Raw genomic sequence first — 20417 nt, forward strand, 5'->3', positions numbered from 1 at the left:
ACTCTAGTTTTTCTTGGCCATATTGCGTGACCCTTGTCTTTATTCAAGCAACGCCTCCAGTATATAGATGGAGATGGAACTTTTTAATTGTTTCAGAGGGTAGTGAGGGGTTCTAAAGAAGGAATGCCCCCTTCTTTCAGACAATTGTTTAAGAGTGACAGCAAACATAGAGAGTAATTTTCTATTTCATTTTAAGTCACTTCAGTCCAAGGAAACTGGAGAGAGCAACATGCAGTAAGCTTTGCAGTATCATTATGCATTTCACCTGTGTGTCATGTCTGTATGATTTTTGGCTTCCAGAATTCCTGATCAGTCCTTAAGTGCACTTAAGATATTAATGAAAACAGTATTTTTCATGTTAGAGTTATATCATCCTTGTTGCTTTGTAGCCTCTTAACAGTGGTTTTGTTTTGTGTTTTTTTCTTTTTTTTTTTTTTTTAATCCTCTGGAACAGGTGTATCATAAAGCATTTGGAAGGACTGGTAGTTCAGTATGATCTGACTGTACGAGATAGTGATGGCAGTGTGGTGCAGTTTCTGTATGGAGAAGATGGGCTTGATATCCCTAAAACTCAGTTCTTACAACCCAAGCAGTTTCCTTTCATTGCAGAAAACTATGAGGTAGAACACCTAAATCTTAAGTATTTATATGGGGTGAAGGGGGAGACTGAAATGCATGGTAAACATCTGGCATATCTGTTAGGGATCCAGTGGCATAGTTGTTTCTCTCAGTCACTCTCAGACCAACCTACATTTTTATTTGCCATTGTATTAAAAATATGGAAGTGAATCTTAAGTCTGTGGCATGATTTAAGCGGTCTCAATTTCAACAGAGCACCAAACGCTCTCCCTATTCTCATCTATTCTAACTCTGCACTTGGATTCAACACAATGACTTTACTCTTCAGTCTGTCAAGTTTGATTAACTGCCTTTTACCAGTACCATCACTGCTTATTAAAGAATGGCAATATAAGATATAAGAATAAAGATATAAGGAGTTTTGTCTCAGTTGGGTTAAAACAATTTTCAAAATTGGTTTTCACAGCAGCTGAACATTTTGAGTGGCAGCAGGTGACCTTTTCAGTTTGCTTTGCCTTTTCTGCTACAGTGAGCATAGAGAGAAGAATAATCAGACAGGTAACTTTCTTATAGGTAATCCAGAAGACAAACCATCTGGATGAAGCTTTAGCAAAGATGGAGTCTCACCAAGCTAACCAGCAGTTCAAAGCCATTAAAAAGTGGCGAGCCAGGCACCAAAACTCTGTGCAAAGAGAAGGAGGTTTTCTGTTGTTTTCTCAAAAGAAAATGGCAAGTGTAAAAGCACAGATTCCAGGAGGAGAAATCAAAAATGGAAGAGATCCTGCTACTTTACAGGTAACACAGAAGCAGTTGAATTGACCGAGCCCATTAAAAAAGTTGCAGAATTCAGTGATTTTTTTTTTTTAATGGCTTTTTATGTCCCAAAGTGTTTCACAGTCTACTTGTGCAAGTTACCTTTTGAAGGAATCATGTGTCAGCTGTGTGGGTGACGAAGCTGAGATTCATTTATTAAAGCTTGTGGGCCCTAGTGTTAGGGCAGAGGCCAAAAATGCTGAGGTAAAACTGGTTTTAGAAAACAGCCCATGTTTGTGGGTGGTTTGGGGGGATTGTTTTTGTTTGGTTTTTTTGGTGGTGGGTTGTTTTTTTTTTTTTGGTTTGGGTGTTTTGGTTTTGTTTTTTTTTTTTTTCATGTACACAGAGTAGACCTGTCTTGGATGGACAGATACCTAGCTGGATGATAGCCTGTTTAAATACGAGGATCAGAGGGCTGAGCTAGCCCTGCCTAGTGTTTCAAAAAAGTACTCTTGCTTAAGCCTCTTGTACATCAGGGCACTAATCTATATGTTATGGCTTCTAATGAAGGTTGTATGTATGGACACAAAATGCAAGCAGGTGCTGCTTCACAGCATTGCTTTCACAAGGAATTTACCCTGGTAGAATGTGGACAGTTAGCATTAAACTCCAAGTTGAAGGTGTTGAGATATATAACTCTGTTAGTTTGTCTGCAAATGTTATGCCCAGTCACTGGTTCATTTATCAGCTGTGCTGAATTTGTGTTGCTGCTGGCACTTCAAATGTTCAGAACAGTTTGGCTTGGGGATTCATTCACTGTTCATTTTTTTTCTTTCAGTAGATTAGGCAGATATAGATGCATGTTTATCTCTGTCTCAGTATGTTATAAAGCTCAGTGGACAGACTTCCATGTCACAAGTCAATTCCTCCTTCATAAAACAGCAAGACATGTAGAAGATATGTTTAGCTCATTTTCTGTATTGATTTCTTTTTTTAAGTTGGTATTAACTTTCTTTATTAAATGCAACATTTGAAATGTTACCTGAAAGACTAGCACACTGAAGAATAGAAGTAAAACTGATTAGCATGCACAAGATGCAAGCTATGTTCAAGGTCTCTGCTGGACTATTGTGCTTGAATGTTAACAGCTGAAAATCAGAGGAGGTCCTTTGTCATGCCAGCTCTAGACAGGTGAGGTGGTAGTCAGCTAGAGGTAAAGATTTAAGTATGTCAAGGGGGTTCACTCCCAAGTTAAAATCATTATTAGAGGGCTGTATTTCACTGATTTCTGTAGTAGTTACTCTGGATAGATAACTCTGACTATTTCAAGCTTGTGAAGAACCTTGAAATCATTTGGGATCAAAAGTGTATCAGAAAATGGAGAATGCCATATTTGTAGCTGAGTTGTTGTTTGGTATGTGTTACACCCTTAACTTTTACACAGGTAATATTTTCCTCCTCCTCTATTGCTTGATTGCTGTGTTATTTAGTTTTGGTCTTACTGTGGATAAACCAGACTGCTTAAAAATCCCCTCTTATTTTCAGTTATTGAAGATGTGGTATGAACTAGATGAGAAGAAACGGAGAAAGTATCTGAAGAAGGCAAATAGGTGTCCTGACCCAAGCCTTGGTGTTTGGCGTCCAGATACTTATTTTGCATCTGTTTCAGAAACATTTGAAAATGGAGTTGAAGATTATATCAACAAATGGGAATCTGAGAACAGACGAAGCTATATGCGCCTAGCCCTTTCTTCTGATAGGTAATTACTTCTGTGTCTTTACTACTTTGCACTGAGCCCCCCCCAAAAAAAGTATCTATTTTTGGACTGAGTTTGCTAAAGATGAAAAGTCTTTATCAACTCTTGTTTTTGTTGTGACCTTTGTGAAACAAAGTAGTGGGTTTCAGAATGGTTCCTGAAAGCCAAGTGTGCTTAGTGTGCAGTGGAGAGGCCCTGGTTATCTGTTTCTTCCAAACCTGAATTTTCTGTGCTGCTAAGGGCTTTGGCAAAGGCTTTATGGAATAACAGCAACATATTGCTGTCCCCCTACATATAAAATAATACTTTACAGTAACAGTTAAAAAACAAAAAATGCTCTTGCCTCACCTTGGAGTTAGCGAGGCAGTTAAGATGAGCAAGTGGGAGTAAATGGACTCTCTTTTGACATTCTGGGAATGAGCAGTAGAAGTAAAATATGGTCTGGCCAAGGCCCCAGTTCTGTGTTAATGGGCTGTGTTTGTCAGATCAGATTGGGATAGACAGTTTTACAGTTTCTGGAGTGTATTTATCCATGAGCTACCAGAAGAAATTGGCTGAAAGAGGTAACTTTATTGAACTGAGCAATGTTTCAGTCTTTTCCAAGTTCTTTATTTTATACTACATTGAGCTAAACCTCTTCTTATTTCCTGTCTTCAGATTAAAGGATTTGTTGTATTTAAAGTGGCAGCGATCTCTTTGTGACCCAGGAGAAGCTGTGGGTCTTCTTGCAGCTCAGAGTATTGGGGAACCTTCCACCCAGATGACTCTGAACACCTTCCACTTTGCTGGCAGAGGTGAAATGAATGTCACATTAGGTATTCCAAGGTGAGAAAACTGTGTTCTCAATGGGTCCTTTGCCATTTGTGGCACTTGCGTAATTGTGCTTAATCTCACTGGCAGGTATATGTGGAATCTTGAGGGCAAATGATCCTTCAGTTTAGTTGTAAATTGTGCCTCTTCAGAACTATTTTAACGTTTTACAATTTTACAGTTGTTTTGGTTCATTTTCCAGATACAAAGTATCTGTGAAGGCTCCTTACTCTTATCTGATATATAGCAAATGGCTTATTTGTTTCTGTATTTTAGTCAGTACAGTATAAGCCTAAAGAAATGGTGCTTTGTGGGTTTGCCCTCTGCCGACCTCCTCTTCCCCCTACTAACTTTTAAACCTATTTCTTTCACACACAAAATTCCACTGCAACTATGAAATCTGGCATGTTTAGTATTATTATCGCCTATGTAGAAAGAGACGTGTTTTATAGCAGCCAGGTTTCCCCCGGCTCTTCTGTATTGTGACAGTGACTTTATCAGCACATGTGTGTTTACCAGCCAGTCATCAGCTTGTTCTGAGTAACATGGGTGCTGACCCTGGCCTTGTGTGATGCCTTAGGTGGGAGATGGTTGTGTTACTTCAGAGGAGCAGGGGAGGGGGAGAAAGTATGAGGAGCATACATAATGCATCTGTAGGAAACAGGCTTCATTAGTTCTTCGGTTCTTGGAACAACTTATCATCTCTAGTCTCTTCCCGTAATTGGGGTGATAACCTAATTGAGGCAGTAGAGCTACTGTTGTGCTGTGCCTGATGAGGAACCAGAAAAGTGAAAAGGAGCAGTGCAGTGGTAACCCCAGCATATGGCTTTGGTGGAACTGGCAGTTGCTGCATGCTGCCTATTTAAATGAACTCGATATTTATTTGACTGCATAGTGCTTTTATCACTTAATTTGAAAGATCATTCTTTATTTAAAGGTTGCGGGAAATATTGATGGTAGCCAGTGCAAATATTAAAACGCCAACGATGAGTGTTCCTGTGTTCAATACCAAGAAAGCTCTCAAGAAGGTGAAACAGCTTAAGAAACAGCTCACAAGAGTGTGCTTAGCTGAGGTGAGCCTCCTATTCAGTGTATCCTTTGAGAGTCTGCAAAACAATATTTCCTGTTTGAGCTCATCAGTTGGTCTGGCTTTGTAGCAGTTTCCATTTTTGAAGGCTGACCGGTGGGTGCAAGATGAGCGGGTCCTTTCTTTTCACCTCTTGCCTACTGAACCTGTAATACCTGCTAGGAAATGGAGCACTGAAGGAATTGCAGCTACTGTGGCTGTATGAGACTTCAATTTAACCTGTAGAGCATTGTCACAGGCTACAAACTCTCTAGAACATAAAGGGGGAGGGTAATAGTTCCTACACAGCAGTAGTATAATGGCAGGGAGGGTTTATGTTTGGTGCCATAGCCTTGTTTGTTCTTTTTCTCAAGCTCATTTTTGTCAGTCTCTAGAATTGGAGGGGTTTTGTTTTGTCTTTAAGAGACAAGCTAATCTGGCTGTGACTGGCACAGTAGACATGTTTTTGTTTGTCCCTCACCCCTTCCTAATCTGGTACAAGTGGCCGTGCTCAATAGAAGCAAAACGTGTGGCTCCTTGGAGACTGAATATATTGAAATCTGATGAGTCTGATGTATTCTGTGCTCCCTCTATTCCTAGGAGTGCAGTCTTTCTTGTGCTCTCCTGCATGCCCTACCCTCGTCTGTCTTACTCGTTCAAGTTGAAAGCGGCAAGGATAGAGTTAAGACTCAGCTCTGTGCTGAAATACTGTCATGCTGAATGAGCATGGGTCAGTAAAAGGAAGCTGTTGGCCCACTAAGAAGTGTAGTCTCTTGTGAAGGAATTGGGTGGGAGGTGAGGCTGTTCTCCAAGTATTGTCTAAGTTAATTTTTGTGAGGAGTTTAAGCCAAAAGAGTGCAGTAGGCTAGAGTCCTCTTCCCCAAGAGCTGCCACAGAGCTTCCAGAAAAGTTTGCCAGTTAGCCTTGTGTAATTCTGGTCTCATATGGAAAGCATTGGAGTTACAGGAAGTAAATGAAGCGTCTTCATCAAAGGAGTAACGTTCCTACTTGTGGCTTTCGTAGGTCTTGCAGAAGGTTGAGATAGAGGAATCCCTGCATGTGAAGTGCAAGCAGAACAAACATCACCTCTACAAAGTAAAATTCCATTTCTTGCCCCATGAATATTACCGAGAGGAGAAGTGTGTGAAGCCCAGGGAGATCTTGCACTTCATGGAAACAAGGTGAGTTTGCTTTCAGATATTTCAACGTTTGCTCATCTTTTGCCTTTCCATGGGCTCTAAGGGTCACTGCATGTTGTTTATTACTGCTGCTATGGCTTTCAGAGCAACAGCGTCCTGCAGATCTGCTTGCGGAAGCATCTGTGCAGTTGCTTTTTATGTCTTGAATAAAACTGTGGCTCTGTGGCTTGGTGACAGTGCGGAATTGTATCAAGGCAGATCTTTCACGTCTCTGATATATTCAGAGAAGAGCCGGTGTAAGCAACATCCCATTCCTTATCTTTGGATGCTTAAACATTTATTACCTGCAGAAATGTTTGAATACTTTAATTATCCCTTAGTGTTCCCATTGAACAGAAATAAACCTTAATTTTTTTTTATTTTTTTTTTTTTTTTTAAATAAATAAATCAGAAAATACTGGCTGGGGGGTGAAGGGATTGAGAGCAGCCCTGCAGAGAAGGACTTGGGGGTACTGGTGGATGAAAAGCTGGACATGAGCTGGCAATGTGCACTCGCAGCCCAGAAAGCCAACCGTATCCTGGGCTGCATCAAAAGAAGTGTGACCAGCAGGTCAAGGGAGGTGATTCTCCCCATCTACTCCACTCTAGTGAGACCTCACCTGGAGTACTGCGTCCAGCTCTGGGGTCCTCAGCACAGGAAGGACTTGGACCTGTTGGAGCGGGTCCAGAGGAGGGCCACGAAAAATGATGAGAGGGCTGGAGCACCTCTCCTACAAGGGCAGGCTGAGAGAGTTGGGGTTCAGCCTAGAGATGAGAAGGCTCTGGGGAGACCTTATTGTGGCATTTCAGTACTTAAAAGGGAGCTTATAAGAAAGATGGGGACAAACTTTTTAGCAGGGCCTGTTGCGATAGGACAAGGGGTAATGGTTTTAAACTGAAAGAGGGTAGATTCAGACTAGATAGAAGGAAGAAATTTTTTACAATGAGGGTGATGAGGCACTGGCACAGGTTGCCCAGAGAGGTGGTAGAACACCTGGAAACATTCAAGGTCAGGCTGGATGGGGCTCTGAGCAACCTGACCTAGCTGAAGATGTCCCTGCTTATTGCAGGGGGGTTGGACTAGATGACCTTTAAAGGTCCCTTCCAAGCCAAACTGTTCTATGATTCTATGAAAAGGCTGACTTTTTTTTTTTCTTTCTTTCTTTTTTCCCCCTGGTTCCTTGTCCATGTCTGGCTGAATTTATGTAGTTAAAAGTAGAACACTTAATGATAAGGGTCTATTGAAAGCTATTTTTGTTTTGCAAAAAGGTTTCATTGATTTGTTCTTCCTTCAGGCCACATGAGTTCAAGCTGGGTTACTTTGTTAAACAAATTTTGCATGTGCTCCTTGGTTTAAAAAGGAAGAAGGTCCAGTAGTAAACCATCTCTTCTGAAGGTCAATGTGATGTGCAGATTTTATGTCCAGATGAGCTTATAATTTTAAACTTTGGATACATGGCTACATCTGTGATTGTAAGAGAGATGATACCACCCTTTTGATTCCTAAAGGGATGAGAAGAAAAATTATTTGCCTTATCTTAGAAGTACTTTTGCATCCACCAGAGAATATGTCCTTTCATGAGTTGACTGTCTTCTTAAACAAAATAAATGCATTTTCTGACAACTTGAAATTGACTGTGGTACTGCTGTGCTTTGACATTCTGGGTTGCTGCTTCTTTAAGGTTCTTTAAAATTTTTCTGGAAGCAATTAAAAGGAAGAATGCAAAGATGACATCTTTTACTGAAGTCAGCACCCGGAAGGCAACTCAGAAAGATGTAGATGGTGACCATGACAAGGTACAGAAAAGCATTACTTGAAAAATGCCTCATTTCCTTTACCTATTTTTGAGAACCAGAATTTGGAAAAGCATAGTATGTTTCAATATGAACACAAAATATGTGAATACTAAATTTTTAAATATTTTCTTCATGTAAAAACTATCTTTGCATTCTCATAAAACTAACAAGGAAATTAAACTTACTGTGTTTTAAATCATCATTTAATTAAGACTGTACTCTGAAAATGCCTGTTTATTTTAGCTTCAGTGAGATAAAAGCATATCACTCTCCATTTGCTCTCAGATCAATGTCCTGTTGTAGCAGTGGTTGCCAAAACTTTGGGGAAGATCCTTTTTTTCATTGAAAGGCTTTTGCGTGTACCTTCTGCCATCCCTCTTCCAACAAGGACTGTCATATAAGCAGTGTGATAGCTTATCTATCTTGTAGAGATTCATCTTGTTTAATGTTAAAGTTATCATGAGTTGTAAATTAATTATTTCTTTATAGTAGTGGGCTTACAGAAGTTAATTTGTCCTTAAAGGTAGACCATAGAACAAGGGATTGTTAAATTCTAAATGTTTGGCTAAAGCCTTTTGATGCAGTTGATGCTTCCTAGCAGAGTCGGTGTGATTATCTCCTCTGTCATCGATTTCTAGACACAGAATAATCAGGAGGCTCCAGCAGAGGAAGAAGAGAACATTGTTGACGCAGAAGCTGATGAAGGGGATGGCGACGCTACAGAAGCAAAACGGAGAAAGAACCAAGAAGAAGAGGTAATGATTTTATAGGTGCTCAGCACTGCATATTAATTCCCAATTTCCTCTGCCATGGTTTGAGTTGGGAAGGAAATCTTCCATTGAAACAAAATGCTGGAAAAAAAACCAAACCCCACTTGAAAGGGGATAGGAAAGTCTCTGCTTTGTGCTGATTAGTTTTGATTTGGATGGAGGGAAATCTATAGCAGAAGATGTGGGCTGAGACTTGTGATGACTATGGTCGTCATAGTTGAACCTGGTCACTGCTGTCCTTTAAGAGTGATACAGAACCATGCAAGTTAGAGGTGAAAGAGATCAGTGTTTTTCCAAAGCCTTGTTCTTTAGACATTGGGTAGATGTGTCTGGCAATCAGGCTGTCTGTGCTGTAGTTAACCTTAACTTTACCTCTCGCTAATTTCATGCCATTAATTGTTTTTAAAACTTTACTGGTTCTTAATAAATATTCTCCCTGGCTCTGCATGTTTTTTCTGTGTTCACTACTTCATAATGACTACTTAAAAGATGGATTGCTGTAATTTCACCAAGAGGATAGAGTAATTGAAAATCCTAAGGGAATCCCATCATCAGAGTTGGATTATGGGAAGAGCCTTTTCGGGGGGAGAAAACTAAGCTCTGCTACAGTCTCAATAACCTGTAGCATCCCAGACTGTATTGAGGAATAACAGCAAGATTATAAAGAAATAGAGACTGAACAGAATCTGTTGTATTATTTTCTTTACAACAGAATTGCATTTTTGTTGTGTCATAGGCGAGATTCTTGCGACTCAGCTCTCGAGAACATTCATGAATAAAACTCTTCATGGTGCGCTTTGTTTCTGTACGTGTCCTGGCTTGGATAAATACAACATTATTTCTTTCCAGGTTGATTATGAGAGTGAAGAAGAGAATGGGGAAGAAAGCATTGATGAGAATCTAGAAGATGAAGAGGCTGAATCAGAAAAAGAAGAAAGGACTCCCGGTGCAGAAGATCAGATCGGAGCGGATGATGATGAATCTCAACATCTTTCCTTCATGTCTCAGACTAAAAAAGAGAAAGCTCGATTACTTCAGTCAGCAGAATTGCGAGTAAATGCTGTTCTGGACAGCCACCCCTCAATACAGGATTACGTGTTTGACACTGAAAATGAACTTTGGTGTGAGGTAAGATGGTGATGCCTGGAAACGTGTGCGTGGTTGTGCAATGGTTGCATGTAGCTCCCATAACAAATGGATCTCTTTAGTGGAGTGCCGCTGTTTTGTCTCAGCACTCCTGTATTAATACAGAAAAGTGGCAGTGCAAAGGTACTTCTTGACACAATTTTTAGCAACCCCTAAGTTTCAGAACCTCTGATGGTTTTTTGTTTTTTTTTTTCCCTAGAGATAACTGACAGGTTTGTTGTGTTTTAAATATTTAAATATATGATGCAGCACTCTGTAGCTCTTGATTAATAAAAGGGATGACTGGACTTTTGAAAGAGGCTGTTTAGGAATGTGTCCTCAAGGTGCTGGGCAGAAGAGGAGCTTTATATTGGGAAGCACATTTACTCATGGAGAAATTTAGGATGAATAAAGCTGGAATGCTTGGTTGTATGAAATAGTAATTAGAGAGGACAGAAATTCTTGACCAAATGTGACAGTGGCAGTTGAAAAAATCTGGCAGGAATGTGAATTTCCTAGATCCAGAAACATTTAACTCCCCCTGTTTTTAACAAACCTTTTTAACGCTTCCAGAAATAAAACTTTTTGTTTCAGATCTAGCTAGCTAATTTTATCCACACTCTTCTCTCGATTCTACTCCCATATTCCTCCCAAAAAACCCTCCAGCAACAAGGTGTCTTTGACCTCAGCTATGCCTTGTCCACCTCTCCAGTTTTCCAGTTTAGCTCATGCTGAAAAATCTTATGCCTTTACTGTAACCTGAGCTAATACTGCTTTGAAATGGTCAGAATATACAACAAAATCAAACAAGCTGCAGGTGTTGAGAAACTTGCATGGTCGTCCTGCAAGATAGAAGGGAAAAAGTCTAAACATCCAAAACAAACAAATTAAAAACCAAACCCCAATCGGTGTAAGTTCGGAGATCTTGAAAGCAATGTGGATGAATGGTCCTGGGATGTGGTGTTCTTATTAGCATCATTCAGCTGTAATTCTAGTCAGCCCTTTATGTTCCTAAGCACACAGCTAGGATAATCGCAGTTGTTCAGTTGTCTACTTTTTGCCTAAAAAGAAGAGGCTGGCTATTAAGCCTGATGTTCAAGTTTCCTTACAGAACACTGCATTGGTTTTTTCCTTCTTAGGTTTCATTGGCACTTCCGTTGATGAAGGTGCACTTTGATCTCTCCTCCTTGCTTGTCTCTCTTGCACGAAGCACAGTCATTCATGAAGTGAAGGGGATCACGCGATGCTTGTTGAATGAAAGTACCAATAAGCAAGGAGAGAAGGAACTCATTCTGCAGACTGAAGGGATAAACCTTGCGGAGCTGTTCAGATACTCTGATGTACGTAATCTACCTACAGTCCCAAACTCAATCTTTTGTGTTCTAGGGAGAGAAGGTGGATGACGGATGCCATTTAAATTTAGCAGGGGTGATGTGTAGCCTTTTCAGCTCTTAAACTTTATTCCTCCTCCTTTTTATCCCCAGATGTCTTGAGAGCTCAGCAGAGCCTTTTCTAAAGGGCAGCTTGCAAATAATTTTTTGTGCAGCAGCCCAGTGTCTAATGACAGATAATTCCACACCATGTTTGTAACTGTCTCTCTAGATGTTACTTAAGGGAGTTCTTCCATCTAAATGAATTGCAGTACTTGGAGATGAATAGTTCTGTTATGCCATCTAGCCCATAACTCTACAAATACAGGATTGTTTTAAGCTACATCTTCTCTACTGCTTTTGCTAAAAGTTCTGGCTGGCTGAGACAGACTGGGCATTGCATTGTGTTGCTTGGAAGACTTTAACATGTTCCTCTGCTGCTTGGGATAGATTGTTTGTTTGCTTTTTCTAATTTCAGATAATTTTCTCCTGTGGTGAGTTTTGATTCCAGTACTCTTATTTATGTATATAATGCTGTGATCACTAGCTTAAACATAAATCCCCAGAATCATTTTTGTCTGTGTGTGACTCTGAGCTGCTGCCTAGTTGTTCTGTAACTGTTGGTGCTGCTTAAGCTAATGAAAAATGGAGAGGGAAAAAAGCTATCTTAGCTTAGCTTAAATTATTTGGGAATGCAGAGTAACTACTGTCCTAACTTGTACCTGTGGTTTTTTTCCTTTCAGATTTTGGACCTGAACAGACTTTATTCCAATGATATTCATGCCATGGCTAAGAATTATGGAATTGAGTCTGCCCTGAGGGTGATTATAAAGGAAATAAAAGATGTATTTGCTGTATATGGTAAGATTTCTTTGTATTTTTAGAGATAGTCTTTATTATCATTACAATGGGGAAAACCCAGCCACAGTGCTTACAAAGTTATGGTTTTGCATGATCTTTTTCATTTGTGTGTGTATTTTTAAGCTGCACCTTTTCATTGTTTTAATCATTATAGTGCCTTCTGTGAAGACTTTGTTAGTTGATTGTTAGGTTCCATTTAATCAGTGGAAAAATTCACTAGACGAGGTTGAATTTATCCCCCCTTCACAGAGCTTTTCTATTCTGGTGCATTTGTTTTTTTTGCAAGCTGGAAGGTCCAGACGAATTAACTACTGACATCTGAGGAAGCTAACAGTTAGACTTGTATCGTGGCCCTGAGAAGAGGATTAATCTTGCCTCGCTCTAGCTTTTTAATGATGGCAGTCTAGGCTCCCTTTGTAGTTGAGTTTTTGTATCTTTCCTAAAATAGCTGCACTGCATTGTCTGAATGTTCTTCTCTCTGCATAGATTATTCAGAGAGTCCAGGCAACTAGCTTCGGGAAGATGCCTGACTTCATGGGCTGCTAAAGATAGATCGGCATGCTGAATTTGCCTTAAGTGAGCTAAGTCTTGCTATGAATTAAACTATTGAAAAGAGGAAAGATTAATACAGTGGGAATTTTAGCAACCAGATCAAACAGATTTGCCAGCTGGCAGCCCAGAATGGTCTGACCTTCAGGTTGTTCAAGAACTGCTAGGTAAATGTTGACAGAGCTGTTAGTGATCCCCCATTACACTGACTCCACAAGCGTTATTTAAAAATAAGTGCTATTTCTTTTTAGCCTAAATGGGGTTTCCTGTGGATGATTTTCTGTGGATGCCTAATATAATGCACAGAAAATACCAGAACCTTTCTGACTCCTGTGCCTAGCTAATGCAGGCCACCAGGTGAGGAGCTAGAGCTCTGTCCCATCACAAATGGATGGATGTGTGATCCCCTTCTCCATAAACAAAGACAATACAGACCTTACTGATTTTTATGTAGAGAAACTCTGCCACCTTACAGCATTCTTGACACTTAATTTTCCCTGGAGAGATGTTATTTTGTATTATAGTGAGGTCTGCCTCTCTTGGATATTTGAGGGGAGCAGTTAAGCCAGCTATGCACAAAGAGGTGCAGTTGCCAGAAGAATGTTAATAGAGGTGTTCTCCGTGTTGATTAGATTCAGGGGGTTTAATTTAGACCTGACTTATTTAAAAAAAAAAAAAAAAAAAAAAAAAAAAACAAAACAACAAACAAACCTTAGCCCTTGAATGCTCTGATGACTGCTCTTTCTTGTGTTCTTAGGAATTGTGGTAGACCCTCGGCACCTTTCACTTGTGGCAGATTACATGTGTTTTGAAGGATTTTATAAACCGCTGAATCGTTTTGGAATTCAGTCCAACTCCTCCCCTCTGCAACAGATGACATTTGAAACCAGCTACAAATTCTTGAAGGAAGCAACAATGATGGGTACATGGTTTAGTTTGAGATACATTGCCACAGCATTTCACATATGCTTTGTTTTCATCGTAACGTTCCACTGTTTTGAGTAATGCATAATTGCGTTAGAAAAAATGCCAAATTTTTTGGCTAAAATTTTAATTAAGCCCTTGCCTAGGAAAATGTTCCAGATGTTTTTAATAAAATTTTGTCATCTTAAATGAAGTGAGCTCCCACATGTAATTTGTGGGGTCTGTGACTCCTTTCTTTAAGAATTAGATAGGCATTTTTATGACAAACCTTAAGATTATAAAGCTTTGCTATAACAAATCTTAACAACAGACTACTAAATCTGTCTTTTTCTGTCTCTACTGTTAAAATTATCATCTCTGCTTTGCCTTCATGTCTCTATTATAACTTCCATATTTTCATCTCTTCTCTAACCCTGCTATTCAGAATTTTATTGTGAGAACAGTCCTGCTGGTAGTTACTTTGATTCTGTCTTTCTTCTGCTTTGTAGCAGTTTACATCTTTGCTTTCTTCCTCAAACACAGACAAAGGCTCAGATTCGTTTGTCTAATGGTAGGTTACTGGTGCCATCTGAGATGCCCAAGAGTATCCTTTCTGTCCTGGAAGGTGTCGAGATCGCATGGCTGCGTGTATCATTTAGGGCATTTGAAATGGCACTAGCCATCTACATTTAGGAGTCTTACCCAGAAAACTTGTGCTTTAGGTCTGGCATTAGACAGTTTGCTTGATCTCATGCTTTGGGTACTAATTACATCTCCCTTTTGGAAATAGTCTTGGCTTCTGTCACTTGCCAGTTGGATACGCTCCTTCTTGGATGCTCCTGTGCCACCTTTGCTACCTATTACAAATGGGAAAAGCTCTCAACACAATCTCTTCAGCTAGTATCTTAAACTGCCTTGCACAGATGTCAGAGATACTTTTATCACTGAATTTCTTTTTGTTAATGCTGTTTTATACCTTTTCTGGGAAGGTAATTTGGGTTTTAATGAATAGTATTGGTTACAATTGACTTAAAATTCAGCTTAAAATCAGAAAGGAAAAGTGTAAATCCAGGGTGAAATTGAATAGAAGAGGATGTTTTGTGCACAGTTATGCTCGCTCTCTGGATTTACGTTAGATCATGTATTGACTTAGAAATAAGATAAGGTTTTTGCCAGGTGAAACGTAATTATATTTATGGATAATAATATGAATAAAGACATGAAGCGCATACTGACAGAAGGGCACAGTGAATTGGCAGGAAAGCTACGCTGATTACAAGTGGAAGGAGTTATTGATTTCACCATGATGGAAATCAAAGTCATAATGTGGATTGCAGCAGTCTGGATTTAATTTGCTTTAATGTAACTGATAACTTGACTGTACATTTAAAGAGGGTACTGCAAGGGTGCTCGCTTATGGCCCTGATGAATAAGAAGGGAAAAAGAAGGCTTGTGACTGCTGTGCACAGCTAACGGAAGAAGTGCCATTAGAGTGCAGGCGTGCCCCAGCAGACTGCTGATCAGGGTTTAGCGTGCAGAGAGCGCGCTGCATCAGAAGTGAGATCCCTTTGGCTCTTTGCTTGAAGAATAACTCTTTGTTAACATCATGTGAGCAAACAGGACAGTTATGACTGGTTTAATGATCTAACAAAGGAGCTTTTTTTTTTTCTTCAGCTGACACACATTTAGGAGCAGCTATTTAATTATTCAGCTGTAGCTGAGATCAGAGCCACAAGCACATGCCATACACTGTGCTATGGTGCAGCTCCTCCCCCCATCCTCTGTATGATAGAAAGTTCAGTACATTTTGCTCGGTAGAATAAAGATGGCCCAAACTTATCAAAAGTTTTAACAATTTTATTTCCAGTCTTCCAACTGCTCTAGTGACAAAATTCCAGCTTGCTGTAGTTAGGATGAATGAAAAACAGCCTGCATGCTTATAAAAACAGTGAAAGCAAAACAGTCCTAGCCAGACATGTCATCTGGAGAGCTTCCAAATTTCTGTGACACTATTTCGCTACAGTGAGTAACCACAAAATCAAAGGAATTCATGGAATGTCTCTCCAGTGAAAAGTTCTCTTCGTATCTAGCCCAGAAGGATTTAAAATCCACATCAAAAGGATTCACTCTAACTAACAAAGGCAAAAAGGCATCAGTGAAAAGGGAATCTTTTTGGTTTTGCCTCGCTGATGTATTTTATTTTTTAGCGACCTGTTTAATCAGCAAAATGTGTTCACTGGAGGGTCAAATCTGCGTTCTCTTGGAATTTAGAACGTGTTGTCTTTTCATGCTGAACAGGGAAGGTTTAGTAATGCGTGGCCTGATTCTATCCTTGCACAAAAAGATTGGGAAGAGATAATTGTTGTTGTAGGAGGGGTAGGAAGAGTTTTGGACTCCTGCTTTCAGAAATACAAATTCAGGCTGAGCAGTAGGTGGCAGTGCCTTGCTGAAACTGGGGGGGGGGAGCCTGAACCAGGTGACTTCTTGCATGTAAACCAAAATGCTTTCTTTTCAGCACTGACCTTTAAGAAACCTTTGGAAACATCCTGATATGATTGTGTTTGAATTCTGTTGCAGGTGCCCATGATGAACTGCGATCCCCTTCTGCATGCCTAGTGGTTGGAAAAGTTGTTAAAGGAGGGACTGGTTTGTTTGACCTCAAGCAACCCCTCACATAGTGTTTTGGTTAACTTAAGGATTCTGACTAAAATCTTCATCATAAGAGATATGTATGCTCTACAGCTATGCAACAAGGGCACATACTGTGTCCCCGGTCATCTTCCCTGTGCCAGTAGGTTTGTTAATTTGGATACCTGATGAGCCTAATCTATTTAATGAAAATGTCTTCACCTATAGGAGCTATCCTTTGATTCAAGAAACATTTATTTACTGTTCATTAATGTAAAAAATGAGATTATTGGTTTACATAGGAAAGAATAAAAAGAAGGAGACGGTCTGGGTCTCAAACAGGCCGTGCAACACCTGTGGCAGGCAGAAGTCAAAGCAGAAACAGGTTATGCTGTCTAATTTTTGTGGGGTAGTATCCTATCTGGGTGGGTAGTGCCAGTTGTCACATGGTTGTTAGATGACAAATTTCCAGTACTGGAAACAGCATTCAGAAGCCACCGGTGTAGCTGGGCAGCGCTGTGCTGAAGCTTCAACATTGTATTGAAGCATCTGTGCTTGAGGCATATCCTCTTCTTTTGCTGTACTTGCTTGCACTGCCATGCCTTTTATAAGCTTTAGAGGATGCATTTTCCTATTCTGCTACTTCATTTATTAAGAATTATGTGTCTGTGACACAATTGTTAAACTTCTTTATTAGCTGAAGACCGGAATTCAGCGTTTTTGTGGTTTCCATAGACATTTTCCAATGCCTACTCTTATGACTTCTCTGTATGGAACCCAGTGAGAAACCTGACATTTGATAAAGGTTTATTCCTTAAATGGCAATGTGAGCTGCTGTAACAGTGACTACACAAAAGATTCCTGTAAGAATTACTGAAACAGAGGTTTTAAACTATTTTTGCTTAAATATTCTGTATCAAAGAGGTTATTTAATAAAGGACATTGCAAAGAAATATTCTGAACGCCCTATTATGTGGCTGTGTTACTGAGGGAATTTTGTCATGCGGCCAACAGCCATCGCTTTGATGGCTGTTAAAAATCGTGTAGCCAAGAGCTGTTAAACCCCTCTTCAGAAATCAGACTTTGTTGTTTATACATTTGATTTTAATCAGAATGCAATGCGCGCAAGTAGTTAAAATTCTTTGGAGTTTGCTCATTACCACCTAGGCAAGTTTTCTAACAGATTTCAACCCGTGATCATTCTCAGTGGTACCTCTAGGCTGGTGGAAAAGCACCAGAGCTCACTTAGCCAGCTGAGGAGCTCCTACTTCCAGTGGAGCTGCACTAAAGAGGATCAGATCAGATAGTGGGAGACGTTGGCTTGGGATTGTGAAAGAGGTTTGTGGTCTCCATTCTGCCTCAGCCCCTTAAAACTGTGTCAAATGTACTGCAAATTGCCCTGAAGCTTAACAAATGCATTAGCTCGGTAGGTCTCCAGTTTCACTTTGCAAATCTTCATGAAAGATTTCCTTGTGTCTTTCTCCAATCTTAGCACCTGCTATGTATTTCTCAAAAACATGTCATTCTGCGAACAACCAGGAAAGAATTAGTTGGATACCGTTTTGCAAATGGTTCGATGGGAAAGAACAAACGTGGTAACAAAAAGACTTTTAATTTCAGGATGGAGTCTATACTGTTACAGACCATTTGCTGAGAAAGAGCCCCAAGAGGTATTCACAGTCCTGCAGTGAAGAGCATCTATGCCACATTTTCTATGTGGAGATGCAGCATGTTTTAGTTCTCTAGTTTGACCTAACTCACTCATTCATCCAAGTGTTCATATGATTTCTCTGTGAAGCTTAACAGGTCGCTTTGATTGTGTCATGGTAATGAATTGTCCTCACAGATACGGAACCATGAAATACAGGAAAACTTAGTAGTCTTGTATTTTGGCATAATATTTCCAAGTACAGATTTTGTGTATTTCAAATGTGTGTATGTAAAACTAGGTTGTGCTGCAGCTGAAAAGAGAGAGAGTCTCCTGAGCAACTTGAGGATGTCCTTTTCTAGACGCTAGCTTGCTTTTCTGTTGCTCTCCAAAGCTCCTGAGGCCAGTGTTGCCTGTAGCAATCCTTCTGGCAGGCTTGCATGCTTCTTCAGCGGTGAGTAGTCGTCCTGTATGGCGATGGGGCAGCAGTCGGCCAACGTGCTTTAGGGGGGCAAAGGGGGTGGATGCTAAATGAGCCGGGCAGGAAAGTGCCTATAAATATTACCTAGCCTCGTTTTGAGAAAACATACTGAAGTGGCTGTCCTTTGGTTACACCACGCTATGTGTCAAATTGATGTTTCTCGCTCCCTGCAGAATGGGCTGTGCAGGAAATGGTGATGAGTTCAGTAGGTGGTCAGTGAGTGGTTAAGGTTACTCAGTCCTGCTCCCAGGTTATCTAATACTGATGACTCTTTAAATAGAGCCATTTGGAAAATGTGCTCTGGCTGTGGCAGGATGAGCCAACCTCCCCTTCCAGTTTTGAGTTGCCTGTAAAATTTAGGCACAGGCCGGGATCCAAAATACTGTTCTGATCTGTACTGAAAGAACTGACGCTGTAGGAAAGCCCCTAACATTACAACTCAGATCTTACCTAATGTTTGCTTAGGAAAACAAAGTAGGTGGCTGTTCCTGTTCATGGACAGAAGTGACAGGGGAGAGGGTACGGTAGGACCTTGGATGAGAGTCTGTGGCTCCAACAGTATGTATTTTGGCATATAAATGGGCTTAGTTGGCTTAGTTTATACTGTGACGGAGAGGCAGCTGAGGTAGCAATTATTCTTAATCCATAGCGTGAGCAGGTTGGCTTGGGAATCATCTAAATTGCCTTTCCTGAGATGGGAGGAGTTTGAGTTTGCTTAAAATTCACATGCCTGCAGAAAATAGAGGTAGAAAAAGCGTTCTGCTTCCTATGGTCAGAAAAATTCTGTGTCTTTTCACACAACATGTACCTCTGTGCAGCTAGATCTTCTGTTCTAAAGTTTCTTTCTTGCTCCTTGCACCGATTGCTGTTGCTGTACAGTACTTTTTGAGGAAGTGCGAGCTACCTATCCCCAAATGCAGTCTGGGAGAAGGCTACAATAATGAATGCAGCTCCTGCCGCTTTGTAATTATGTAAAATGGACAAATGGGGTCAGTTTTGGCATAAAGGACCCCAAAGAGCTAGCCGTAGATGTGATTTCATAGAGGAGAGGAGATCATGATTGAAAGGCCAGAAGAATGGGCTAGAAAGCCCCTTTAGAGTGTGAGAACGGAGCTTTGCAAATACTTAAATAAGATGGGAATTCATAACTGGGACTTCCTTTTTCTTTTTTCTCCAAATAAGTATCTTACTGCTCTGAATCAGAATTCAGTGTGATTTTTTTTTTTTCTGCTGAGGAAACCTGGTTCTCTCTGGTGGCAGACCAAGCTCGACTAGTAAGAAGCAGTGAAGAAACGCTTCAGATAGCGCTGAGAACTCTTCATGCTATTTTGGACTGTTTTCTGCAGGATCACTCTGAATGCACACTATTTACAAGTCTTCTATCAACTATCTTTGACTTCATTACTTTGACAATTATAAAAAATAATGCAAAACTAATACTAAGCAGTCAAAACTTGTGTTGATTTCCTCTAGTTTGTGTATGTACGCTGCATTTCCATTTGTAGGCAATTTAGAAGTCGGATGCAGTCATTGGTGTGACGCTCTTATCGGTTCTTCCCTGGGAACCATCCCTTCTCTTAACTATCTGCTGCACTGTAGGGTGCCAAGATACCCTGCAAAAATGTGGGAGGAATGAGAGAAGAAAAAGTAGCTTCCAAAATTGCTTGCTTTCTACATGTTTCCTCTGTTAATAATAGCAAACGATCTGTCTGGGAAGCTAAAGGTTATAAGCTTGACTGAAAGTGCACTCCGGAACAGGCTGGTTAGCATATGCAGATATGAAAGCAGGGGTAAGAGGCTTTTTTAAAGCTGTAACAGAAGGAACTTGGAGTTATTCAGCCAGAAAGGGAGGCAGTGATCCTCGTCTTCTGGTCATGCAGGCTTGGGCAAGCAGGGCATATATTGTGGGTTTTCTTCTGCTTGTATGGTACGAAACACCCGCTGGCTGATCCAGATTTGTTACCTGTAAGGTAGGGATAACAAATCTTTCCAGTATGTTGGTAATGGTGAATCAGCTTGTATTTGCACAGCACCTGGAAAGTGAGCTACGTTCAAGCTGAATAAATAGTAATAGAGGGCTTGTTCTTGACAGTAAACTTCTTGACAGGCACTGAGAATGGATACAAATAGGAATTAGTGCTG

At 40.3% G+C, this 20417-nt stretch overlaps 1 protein-coding gene across 2 annotated transcripts in view; it reads left to right on the top strand.

The window, feature by feature from the left end:
* Positions 1–19587, top strand: part of POLR1A (RNA polymerase I subunit A) — a 39460-nt gene extending 19873 nt beyond the window's left edge. Inside the window, exons 22-34 of one of the 2 annotated variants that reach the window (XM_072861266.1) lie at positions 455–620; positions 1153–1374; positions 2878–3092; positions 3747–3914; positions 4837–4972; positions 5989–6146; positions 7826–7940; positions 8579–8695; positions 9560–9838; positions 10975–11175; positions 11949–12066; positions 13373–13537; positions 16096–19587. In XM_072861266.1, the coding sequence (XP_072717367.1) occupies positions 455–620; positions 1153–1374; positions 2878–3092; positions 3747–3914; positions 4837–4972; positions 5989–6146; positions 7826–7940; positions 8579–8695; positions 9560–9838; positions 10975–11175; positions 11949–12066; positions 13373–13537; positions 16096–16196 (2161 nt within the window). In that variant the 3' untranslated portion in view covers positions 16197–19587. The remainder of the gene's footprint in view (positions 1–454; positions 621–1152; positions 1375–2877; positions 3093–3746; positions 3915–4836; positions 4973–5988; positions 6147–7825; positions 7941–8578; positions 8696–9559; positions 9839–10974; positions 11176–11948; positions 12067–13372; positions 13538–16095) is intronic. The other variant, XM_072861267.1, reaches the window with a different exon arrangement.
* The last annotated feature ends 830 nt before the right edge of the window (positions 19588–20417 follow it).

This window comes from Ciconia boyciana, chromosome 5 (assembly GCF_034638445.1).
Source record: "Ciconia boyciana chromosome 5, ASM3463844v1, whole genome shotgun sequence".
In the NCBI taxonomy this organism is placed as follows: Eukaryota; Metazoa; Chordata; class Aves; order Ciconiiformes; family Ciconiidae; genus Ciconia; species Ciconia boyciana.